Genomic DNA, 12,044 nt, shown 5'->3' on the forward strand with positions numbered 1-12,044 from the left:
TTTATAAAAGTGTTATAAGAGTTTCAATGTGTTTTCGTTGACTTGTAATCCACTTTTGTCGAAAAGTTATAAACGCGTTTTGGTGAGTTACTAAGTGCCCTTTATACATATAAATACGCTTTATATTACGGGATTTTAATAAAAATCGGGCAGAGTTTCCTCTGTTTTTTCGAATAACCCGACAGATAAAGTCGTCGTATTTTCTTTTAAAAACTCAACCAATAAATCAACAAACAAGATATATATAACTTTTCGCAAATTTTGCAAGAATCGTAAATAAATCACTAACGTATAAACTTTTAACCGGTCGAGCTCGATTCGCGTAGTATATAAAAAAATCTAGTAACTATAACAATCTATACTAATTTCGCGTCGTTTAACTTTACCGGGTCTGGTTTCGACCGCGATTGACTGCTGTTGACCGAGTTTGACTCGGATGTTGACCAAGTCGACTGAGGTTGGTCGTCGTTGACTTATGTTGACCCGAACCTGAATCGAAAATACGGGTCAGAACCGATTTAAATCTGAGTTATGTTTTACCAGATTCGAAACGTAACCGAACCTGGACCGAACCAAGTCTTGAGTGAGTGAACCGGGTCGAAATGAAATGAATCTGTCCAGGCTGACCCGAGCCGAAGTTTGTCCGCTGTCTTGCATTGACCGAGTCTCGAACCAAATCTGACAAAAAAAAAAATAAACTTAAGGTTCGAATCGTAGTTGAACCAACATCAGCATCATCCTCATATAATCTTCAACGGAGAGCTAAAAGAGAACAGGGGAACAAGGTGGGTGTTTACCGGTGTTATGTCGAGGAAACGTCGAAATGGGACGACTCCACCGTCGTCGGAGACGGCGCCGGCTCAGCCGGTTCTCTCCTCTCTCTGGTTCCCTCTCTTTCTTCCTAATTTCGTCACTGCTGAAAAGATTCCACGCTGCCATGCACCATCATTTCGTCTCTATTCACGTCGTCGCACCGCCATTGCCTCTCTCTTCTCTTTCTCTCTCTTTCTCCGCAGTCGCCGCTCACCACCACCGTCGGGTGTTGGTGTCTTTTTGACCGATGAAACGAGGGGGGGGGTAGTGTAGAGATCATGGAGTGTGAATGCGTGTTTGACCGGTCGGAATCAACACCGGAGCCACCGATCCGTAGCCGGATATCAGCGAGAGAGAGCAAGGGGTGTTTGACTGTGTTTGAGGGAGGTTTGTGAGATTTGTTTTAAAGGAGATGAATGAGAGCAAATTTTTAGTGTCTGTGTTTTTTATTTTGAGTATTGTGGATACGGTTCTTGGCATTTGTCTATATATTTGGTTTGCAAAAGAATTTGAGATGGAAAAAGATAATGGGAACGGCTGAACAACAAATGAGGGTTAGGGTTTTCACAACATTTATATAGCTAGGTTTCTCTAATGGGCTTTGGCTTGGGCCCAAGGCCCACAAGCCCAATCTCGTGTTTTAAGTGGCCCATTAACATTTCGGGAACCCGTCTTCGCACCCGAACTCCGTTGAGCGTCGTAGTATATAATTTCAGTAATAAAACACGTAAATTAGGGTCGGTAGCCGGTGTTTGCGCGTTTGTTCGTTGTTTACGTTAAAATCGCGTAGAATACGACGTTGATCATTTTAATCCGGTTTTCGATCCGGTTTAGACTACGATTATAAAATATAATCACGAATCTAAATATATATCGTCAAAATTCAGTTCTGAAGGTAACACGCGTGTCCGATGCTTCCGTTTCGTTGTCGGTGCGTTTCCTACAGTCGCGTTTTCCGTTCGCGTTTGCGTTTGTGGCGTACGGAAGCACAATAAATTTGCAAAATTAAACTTGTAAATATAAAATGTTCGTATATAATTAGTAATTTCGGCGTTGCCAGTATTTTTTTCGGTTTTCATTCGTTACTGTTTAATATTCCGCAGATTCCACGCAAATCGTCATACGCGTACTGTAAAGTCGGATAGACGTTCCTAGGCATACTTAAGGCCTAATTAAATTAAGTTGTGTCTTAAACACTATTTATTATCGCCTTAAACACTTGTTAATCCTGTAATTAAGGTTCGTAAATTACCAGTTGTCACATTCTCCCCCTGTTACAGAAATTTCGTCCTCGAAATTTAGTCTATGTTATCTTCTCAGAGTTGTGTCGTTCCTAGGTGAGTCTGAATAATACCAAAGTGAATGACCATGTAATCGAACCAAAACTTGTTCAGATTACGTGATTGCAAGAACATTTTGCATCAATAGGAACCCTACGGTTCAGCTGAGTTTGTTCCAGAAATCGATGTCAATTGAACGAAGCTTATTGATACTATCACCAATGTGACCAACTTTACGGGGGTCCAACAAAAGAGGAATTTCGACCAATAGAATTCCAAATGAACGTTCCCAAACTACAATTCAATTTCTGAAACAATAGACTTTACTACCAACAGAAACTGGTGTTGGTTGTTGTATGATTGAAACTCGAGTTTAACAAGTTCAAATAAATAGACTCATGAAAATGATTTATCAACAATCGAACCATTAAATGAATAAAATCAACGTGTTGCAAGGATACACCGAAATGAAATACAACCGAACCTGGTGTATCATTATCTTAATACATAGTTGCATTAAGACCATTTAAATGATTAGTCAAACGAAATACATATGTAGTTTTGCATGAAACGATCGACCATGATTAGCCCAAGCTACAAATGTATACCGACACCAAATCTCATAGGATTTTCAATTGAAAAATGAAACAATAAATATCATTTTTCGATCGAAGTTGGAAAGCAATAAACATTACAAAATGTTCGATCGATGATGAAAGAACCGTTAAGAGGTACACCGAAGTATAACATGGATTTGTGTACCATTATCTTAACACACGATTGTGTTAAGATTGCTTTTATATGATAAATCGGCAAAGCGGATTTAATAAGACTAAACAAATAAATAAATAATTAAATCCGTACATGATGTGAGCAATGAGATTAGCACAAGCTTCAAACTTGTGAAAAACGCCACCACAAGGTGATCGTGATCAAAGAAACGATTTAATGAAGTCAAAGACCAAACAAGCATGTTATGATTCAAAGCAAATGAAGTGCTTGTTGGGATTATTTCGAATATGATGGCCTCAATCCATCATATGGAATCTTGAATCGAATATATATTACGAGCAAGTTCAACAATTAAACTTGGTTTAGTCACATTCCAACGATAAATGCATGTGTTAACAAGAGATTTCAACGTGGTTACAATGAACAAACCATGTAATGTATTCAAAAGAAAAGAGTTTCGACTAGTTCGTTGACTCGATATCAAAAAGTCAACACTTTGCAACAATGCTGGTCATCTAGATCACAATGCAAAGATCAAGTATAGCGAACGATATTTGATCTTTGATAAAACGACAATTTGGAGTGAAGCCCTCCAATGGTCTTCACGAATCAACGAACCACATGCGCGATAAACAATGCATGCGTACATATGAATTCATCAAAAATAAAACAATTGAGTGTTTTCTATCATGGAAGAAAATCTTTGTGGTGCAACAATCATTAAGGGGGAGTAGAAATGCAAAAATCTTCTCACTATATGCAAGAATTCGAAATTTCAACAAAAGAAATTTAAGGTTTTTACCTGGAAGTTCACATGATGATTGGTTATTATGTGACATTACCATAGAATGTTGTACGTAGCATAATCGCCATGAATGAAGTAGGGGGAATGCGAAGACATGTGACTTCTTTTGCAGCGCCAATAGTTGTGAGTCTCATTAGAGTAAGTATAGATTGTTGTGAAATCCCAGTTAAACGTACCTTAGCGTGATTCGTGTCATTTGCAGGATCACGTGGCAAATTGCCGCATTTCGAGCAGTAATTCTCTCGCTGACAGAATTAGCATCATTGTTGTCGTACTCAATCATGTTTTCCAAAGGCCTTGCCTTGAAAGTTGTGTGTGATGTACTTCAACATCCGTTGACGTATAGTTTAAGTTTCATGTATACTTGTGCACTAGCGTTTTGTTCCGCGTAGGTTACCTGCTCGGGTAAGTAAGATAGCATGGACGACATAATATAATGGCGTTTGTCGGAGTTGTTAGTCACGGTTTCTAAGTGAGGACCTTTAATGAGTTTCGACATAAGCTTTACAAAGGTTCTAAATGCATGTTATCCAAAACTCTCAAAGTTTTGCTTAATGTATGAATCTACTTCGTGAACCGCGTATCAACACAACACTTGTGTTTGTTTAAAACCAAAATTGTTGTCTCATTGTTTTCGGCAACGGTTGGAGCCCATATTCGAGTCTTAGGCGTTCTGTATGTGTTCAATCCTTGATATCTAAGTCCCTAGAGGAAAGTAAGGTTAAAGCCTAGGTATCTCTACAGAAAACTGATTCGCTGAAACCTATAGCTCTGATACCAATCTGTCACACCCCAAAATATCAGAGCTTGGCGTGACTGGACCGGTATCTTCATTGCACAGCGGAAGCAAAAAGCTAAGACTTCTAAACAATGAACTCCCGCTAAGTACTCGAAATCCCGTGGGTTCTCCTATTCCAACCGTTCCGTAGTTTTGAAAAATGCAACCTGAGAAAGAACATGCGAAAAAGTCAACATAAAGTTGAGCGAGTTCATAGTTTGTTTTAAAAAGATTTTAAACAAATCTTTTGTGTACCGGTTTAAAAGTTGTGAAGAAAATTTAGTAAAATAAGTTTCTTGGCATGTTATATGAAAACTGTGGGTCTAGCCCACAAGAGTATTCGTGCATTGCACGAGAGAGAATGGGCCGAGCCCAAAAGAGTATTTGTAAGCAGGACCAACACGTCCTCTTACTTGTACATAAGTTGAAAACATTATCAATGTTTGTAAATACATGTATTATGAGTTTGCGTCAAATGAATATTAAAAACATTTGAAAGTTATAGTGTTGTAAGTTGGTATGTAAAGCGTCTATGAACATGTTGATCATTAATGTTTCGCGAGGACATTAATATATGCGACGACATAGGAGGTACTCAACCCGCGTAGGCAATTTTTAGTGTCGAATCACCTCGAGTGGGACACAACAGCACTCTAAGTGGTCACCCATGGACCGTGAGTGGGGCTCGCCCGTACCCATTAGATCTAACCTTTGTTCCTTGGTCCTCAAAAGGATTAATGGCACCTCAGTTACAACCTATACTCACATGATCTAAGAGTTCATTCCATAACTTAATCATACCTAAGTTTGACATGTATTTCCCCCCGAAAGTTGTAAACCGAGACTTTGAAAGAAAAGGGGGACATGATCTCACTGAGTTGTCTCGTTTTGCGTACGCAGGCCAATCCAGTCCCGTTGTTGTAACTAGGACATTCTCGTCACTAGTCATGAAAATCATGCACGTTTTGTAAACCCGGTATGTTTAGTATAAACCTTTCGTAAACCATTCAAGTTCATTAAAAATCATTTGCAACATGGTTTATAAATATGTGTTTTCGTTCATCGAAATATTGTTTGCTTTTGCAAAAACTTGCATGTCTTTCCACCCCCGAAAACATTTGTAAAAATGTAAAAATAGAAAAAGTGGGGGTTATGAACTCACCTGGATTTCCATGTGCAAAGCTAGCTTAAAGTGCATTCCATAGTGTCGTTTCCAAGAACGTGAAGTAGCTAGCGTGCAACTAAAGCATTCCTAATCAAGGAATAACTTATTAGTTTCTAATAAGACAACGTAGTTAAACTACGTGTCCCGAGCTCTACCGAATCGCTAACTAAACGATTCTATTAAGGTGTTATCTTGATTTGAAATAACCGAACTATGGTTATTTGATCCCATTGATAATCGGGATGAAACTAATTCTCGAAAACAACTTAGTTTTAGGGTGTTTTAGAAAATATATACATTTATGTATATAATCATATATATATATGGGTGTGCGTATACGAAGTCGTATTAGTAGTCGCGAATAAAAGTCGTATATGAAGTAGTGATACGACTGGTCGTAGCTTTCGTAAGGTGTAAGTATATATAATATATATATACTTGTTATCAACTAACTCGGTTAGTAAGGTGCTATAATTGCGCGACGCGTGCCGTGTTCGGTTAGATGTTTGAAACGAATAATCTTTATAAGAGTATTCGAAGTCTCGACACTCGAAATAAATATAAATAATTATATATATGTTATTTATTTTCCAAATACTAGACTTTTGAAATACGATTTCCGAATAGTTGACGTTAGAAATAAATATAAGACATTATATTTATTTTATAAAATATAATTTCTGACGTTTGAAATAAATATAACTAATTATATTTATTTTATAAAAGTGTTATAAGAGTTTCAATGTGTTTTCGTTGACTTGTAATCCACTTTTGTCGAAAGGTTATAAACGCGTTTTGGTGAGTTACTAAGTGCCGTTTATACATATAAATACGCTTTATATTACGGGATTTTAATAAAAATCGGGCAGAGTTTCCTCTGTTTTTCGAATAACCCGACAGATAAAGTCGTCGTATTTTCTTTTAAAAACTCAACCAATAAATCAACAAACAAGATATATATAACTTTTCGCAAATTTTGCAAGAATCGTAAATAAATCACTAACGTATAAACTTTTAACCGGTCGAGCTCGATTCGCGTAGTATATAAAAAAATCTAGTAACTATAACAATCTATACTAATTTCGCGTCGTTTAACTTTACCGGGCCTGGTTTCGACCGCGATTGACTGCTGTTGACCGAGTTTGACTCGGATGTTGACCAAGTCGACTGAGGTTGGTCGTCGTTGACTTATGTTGACCCGAACCTGAATCGAAAATACGGGTCAGAACCGATTTAAATCTGAGTTATGTTTTACCAGATTCGAAACGTAACCGAACCTGGACCGAACCAAGTCTTGAGTGAGTGAACCGGGTCGAAATGAAATGAATCTGTCCAGGCTGACCCGAGCCGAAGTTTGTCCGCTGTCTTGCATTGACCGAGTCTCGAACCAAATCTGACCAAAAAAAATAAACTTAAGGTTCGAATCGTAGTTGAACCAACATCAGCATCATCCTCATATAATCTTCAACGGAGAGCTAAAAGAGAACAGGGGAACAAGGTGGGTGTTTACCGGTGTTATGTCGAGGAATACGACGTTGATCATTTTAATCCGTTTTTCGATCCGGTTTAGACTTCGATTATAAAATATAATCACGAATCTAAATATATATCGTCAAAATTCAGTTCTGAAGGTAACACGCGTGTCCGATGATTCCGTTTCGTTATCGGTGCGTTTCCTATAGTCGCGTTTTCCGTTCGCGTTTGCGTTTGTGGCGTACGGAAGCACAATAAATTTGCAAAATTAAACTTGTAAATATAAAATGTTCGTATAAAATTAGTAATTTCGGCGTTGCCAGTATTTTGTTCGGTTTTCATTCGTTACCATTTAATATTCCGCAGATTCCACGCAAATCGTCATACGCGTACTGTAAAGTCGGATAGACGTTCCTAGGCATACTTAAGGCCTAATTAAATTAAGTTGCGTCTTAAACACTATTTATTATCGCCTAAAACACTTGTTAATCCTGTAATTAAGGTTCGTAAATTACCGGTTGTCACACCTCCTCCTTTCACTTGCATTGTTCTGTTGTTTGCAGTACGGATTTGAGTTTTTTGAGGATTGGTCATTGACCGTATGTCCAACGGTTCAAACGTCAGGGTGTCAGTAGCACTAGAATCAAATATCCAAGAACCGTTCTTTTCATGATTGATTGCCATAGTAACTTTTCTGACACGGAGCGTGACAAAAAATGCGGTTTTTTTGGTAAATACGTTGTCTCTACTGACAAAAAAGCTGACCCGCGTATTTAATAAATACGCTGGACACTTGAACTCGCCTTCAAGATTTATCAATTACGTTGGGAACATATATGCTGGGCAACTTAAATCCTCCAGAATAACAACGCTAGAAAAAGACGTTATCTTACCGACATATTTATCAAATACGCCAGGCAACTTGAACTCGCGTTCAAGATTTAAAGGAAAGTGAGTGGCGTATTTAGGAGAGGCGTATTTATCAACAACCCAAAAAAAATTTGAAATCACCCAGGTGTTCATGTGCCTTCTTCAATCATCTCTCTCACTATCTTAAACATACAAACTCAAACCCTAATTCAAAAATTCAGTGCCACCTTCACTTCTTTCTGTATTTTCTTAACAAACCAACGAAATCAACAAATCACAAAAAAACCTCAACACCTTCTCAAACAAAAACGATTTAAGTTGGGCAGATTTGTTGGGAGTTTTAGGTGTGCGGCGGCAGTTAAAACAAAAGGTTTCTTGGGTTGGGTTTGGTTTTGCAAACCAAAAAATTGATCCGGCGGCTGACAAAGATGGGTTGTGATGGAGGCAGCGGGTTTGAGAACAAAGGGGTTTGTATTAGATTAATCACAAAGGTTCTATTTGTTGTTTGAGTATTTAGATACAACAAAAAAGGAAGCACACCAACTGATGTTGCCGTTAGAAGGCTCATGTTAGCCGGATAAGGGTTTGTAGGTCCGTTTTCGGAGGATCGATCACGAAACCAAATCACTTGTTTATAACAAACACTGTCACGAGTGCGGGATCCCCGTGAACAATGCCAAACCAAACACATAATATGTAACAAGAACACGAAGTAACCAACGATTCACACAGTCTATTGATTAAAACGGTTGAGAATAAGCATCAAACACATACACACAATGTTTGACAGTAAACTCACAGTAGGGTATGCTCTCATGGTTTCACACAGAAACCAAATGGTGTTTATATAGGCAGCCCAGCCCAACTGTCGACGAAACACATAAAGGGCCTGGCGAAATACCAAGGACAACGAAACACCAGGTGTTTCGTCGATGATCATGACGAAACATGGAATGATGACCAACAGGTTTTTCATTATACATGTGAACGACGAAAGACAGGGTCTTTCGTCGAGGGCTTCACAAACAGATAGGCTGCAAACTATTAGACAGTTTGCAGCAGACTTGTAAAAACACACAAACATAATCTACTACCCAATATGCAACATGCACAGTTCATAAACATTACATACCAAAAGAGACAACTGTCGGACCCAAGTTAGATAGGAGGATATCCGACTTGGTCGACTAACGGACATTACAGACTCGATAATATAAAAGACCGTACATACAACACTAAAAAGAACAAGTTACAGACACAAAATATGCATCAACAAACTCCCCCTTGTCTATTACATGGTCTTCGGTCTTCAATCTTCAGTGCTTCAACGACCAGGTGCTTCCGGCGTGTATCCCTCGGTAAAAACAGAAACAAGCGACGCGTTGAAATTTTAGCGCTTGATGTGCGTCCTTGTCTTCGTAGAAGATATCATGTCGGAATAGCTTGCTGATGTCAGCCGCGGACATGTTCGCAATCCACACCGGATCTAGCATCCGGAAGTTCTCTCGATCGCCCTTGAACACAATAACCGTTTCATGAGTATCCGAATCGTAACACCACAACGCCATGTCTTCCAAAAAGTTTTGTTTCATCGGCATTAAAGGGATCTTGTTCATAACCTTCGTGGGCTGATAAACAAGCTTGTATCGCGCCGTGTTGGTCGATGGATCCATGGTGAACTTGATTTGCTGATAGATAGGAAACTGAGGCTTGTACAACTCGTTTTTCCATCCTGTCCTTTTGTTCATCTTTATCTTTCGTGCAAACAACGTTGCTCCTTCGAAGTTTGAGCGATTAATGAGCTCAAGCTTCGTCAAAGCTGCAACGTCGTAAAATGGTAAGGACAAAATGCTCAGCAGCGAACTGAAGTATTGAATACCGTATTAACGCTTGATGGCCATGCAGTTGATTTCCTTCACGAACATCCAGCAAAGAATCTTTCCATGCAAGTTCTCCTTTTCGTATTGCAGGTAGTCAACTTGAACTTCCGCTGGCAAAGGCTTGGAAACTTTAGATAGGAACTTCTTTCGCCACTCTGTGAACGCATCCGAAGCATTATCAGAAGTATCTCGATTCTTCAGTTGTTCATCGATGACGTCCATGTTCTCTTTCAACCATTCTTCATTAAAAGAAGCGAACTCAGTCCCGTCTTCTCGCACATATGAGGACTTCTTATCAACGCCTTCAAAGACAATTTCTTCAACATTTTCTAAATTTGCTGTTTCCGGCTCACTCGGAATATCATCAATAGCAGCTCATCAATTTCTTTCATCTCATTCAAGGCAAGTAAATGCTCATGTGAAAGATCCGCAACAATCTCTCCTTCTTCAAGAATTTCTCCAGTAATAGGATGCATAGCCTGTAAAGCAAGATCAGCAGAACTAGGAACAGAGGATGTACCAGCCTTAGAGCTTTCAATGTAAGAACTGCTCTCCAGTTGTTGTACTTCTTCTATGGATCCACCAGAGGTTCATTGTGCCGATTCCAGCTTTGAAGGCTGGAAGACAACGATTTGAGTAGATGCAGTGGCTGGCGGTTGCTCAGATGTTGTAGAAGGGTCAGGGTTACCCGGATCCTCAGAATCATGATCTTGTTTCTTTAGGACTTGTTGTTGCTTGCATCGGTCACCCCACAGAATGTTGACCCGCTTTCTTAAAAACTCGAAGCCATCAGTGATTCTTTTGACCCCATCCGTTATCTTGTTATTCCGAATGTTGTACCACTCTTTCATGTCGTCATGCTTTTCTTTAAGAGTGTCGGCCTGCCTCTGAACCTGGATGCTTCTTTCTTTCAAGCGGTTCATGTCAATACCACGAGTGTTATCCGCAGCTCGCATCTGTTGCAACTGGCGTTCTCTTTCTTCATCAGCAGCCTTCAAGCATTCATTCTCTGCCTTTAGTTGCTCAATCTCTGCTTGTTGACGACCAACAGTGGAATTCAACGTGTTTATCTCCAGCTGTTGCTTAATCATGTCGCTTGTGGTAACATTGATCACTGCCGACTGTCTATCGATTTGACCAGCCGCAGCTTGCAATTGAGAGAACAGGAAATCAATCTTTTCATCTTGCGGCATCTGAGAGAATCAAGTTTATCTGCGCTCTGAGGTCAGCTGTGAAGTCGTTGCACAAATGGTCGATGCTATTGAGGGAGCTAGTTCTTGAGGTGTCACTGTAGGAGTTTTAGGAGCTGAAGTCACTACAGGAGTTGGTTCGGAGGATCTTGGAGGAGACGCCACCATATCAACAGCTTCATCGGTCGTGAATCCAAGGTTTGGATTCATTTCTGCTTCTTGAGTAGGTTCTTGCTGTGGAACGGACTGCTGAGCAGATGAAGAACCGATGTTCTTTCTTGCCTTCTTCTTTCGACGAGCAGCTGTTTGCTTCTCCTTCAAACGTTCAGCTTTGGTATCCGAAGGAACGTATTCATCATCATCATCCTCCCGTCTAATCTTCCTGACCTGCCTTACACCACGTTCATCAACATAGAACTCGTACCCAGTCTCAGATTGGTTATCATCCGATTCTGTATCCTCTTCATCATCACTAGCTGAACTAGCACCAACTGTACCAGCAGCAGATGCACCAGCAGTAGATGCACCAAGAGCACCTGCATCACCACCATCACCACCTTCATCATCACTGTCTGAAGAATCCAAATCCTTTCGTCCAAACTTTTGTTCCGTCTTTTTCTTTAACTCCGGCTCCTCATCGTCAGATTGGCTGTCATTGTGACGCCATTTGTCGTCTTCTGGAGCGATGTAGTCTGTCTTTCCAAGAGCACAGATCAATCTTCTTGGCGGATCACTTTCTTTGTATCTTTTCGTTGCAAGGCCTTTGAAGATCTTCAGTGAATGCTCTATCATCGTATCTATCTTCAAGATGTCATCATCGGCTTTTAAAAGATCGGGATGCTGGACATTCATGATCATTTGCAGAAAACGAGGATACATCCAGAACTTATTCCTAGTTGTTCGACCATCGGTTCTTGTCATATTCTCCTTCATGTTGTCTAAGATGTACTTCGAGATGCTAAACGGTTTGTTTAACACTAATGCCACCATGAGTCCCATGAGATCATTGTCTGAATTTTCATAGCCAGCTCGTCTGTTGCTAAGACATTGAATAAGTA

General features: G+C 39.7%; 1 protein-coding gene across 1 annotated transcript; it reads right to left on the reverse strand.

The window, feature by feature from the left end:
* Nucleotides 1–273: 273 nt before the first annotated feature.
* On the reverse strand, nt 274–1,196 carry LOC110883705. Its single transcript, XM_022131377.2, has 3 exons — nt 798–1,196; nt 563–678; nt 274–489 (listed from the first exon to the last, which is right to left on the reverse strand). Exons 1-3 carry the CDS (start codon nt 937–939, stop codon nt 340–342), a joined length of 408 nt encoding a protein of 135 aa, XP_021987069.1. The 5' UTR covers nt 940–1,196; the 3' UTR covers nt 274–339.
* Between the last annotated feature and the right edge of the window lie 10,848 nt (nt 1,197–12,044).

The sequence above is a fragment of the Helianthus annuus genome, chromosome 10 (assembly GCF_002127325.2).
Source record: "Helianthus annuus cultivar XRQ/B chromosome 10, HanXRQr2.0-SUNRISE, whole genome shotgun sequence".
Classification (NCBI taxonomy): Eukaryota; Viridiplantae; Streptophyta; class Magnoliopsida; order Asterales; family Asteraceae; genus Helianthus; species Helianthus annuus.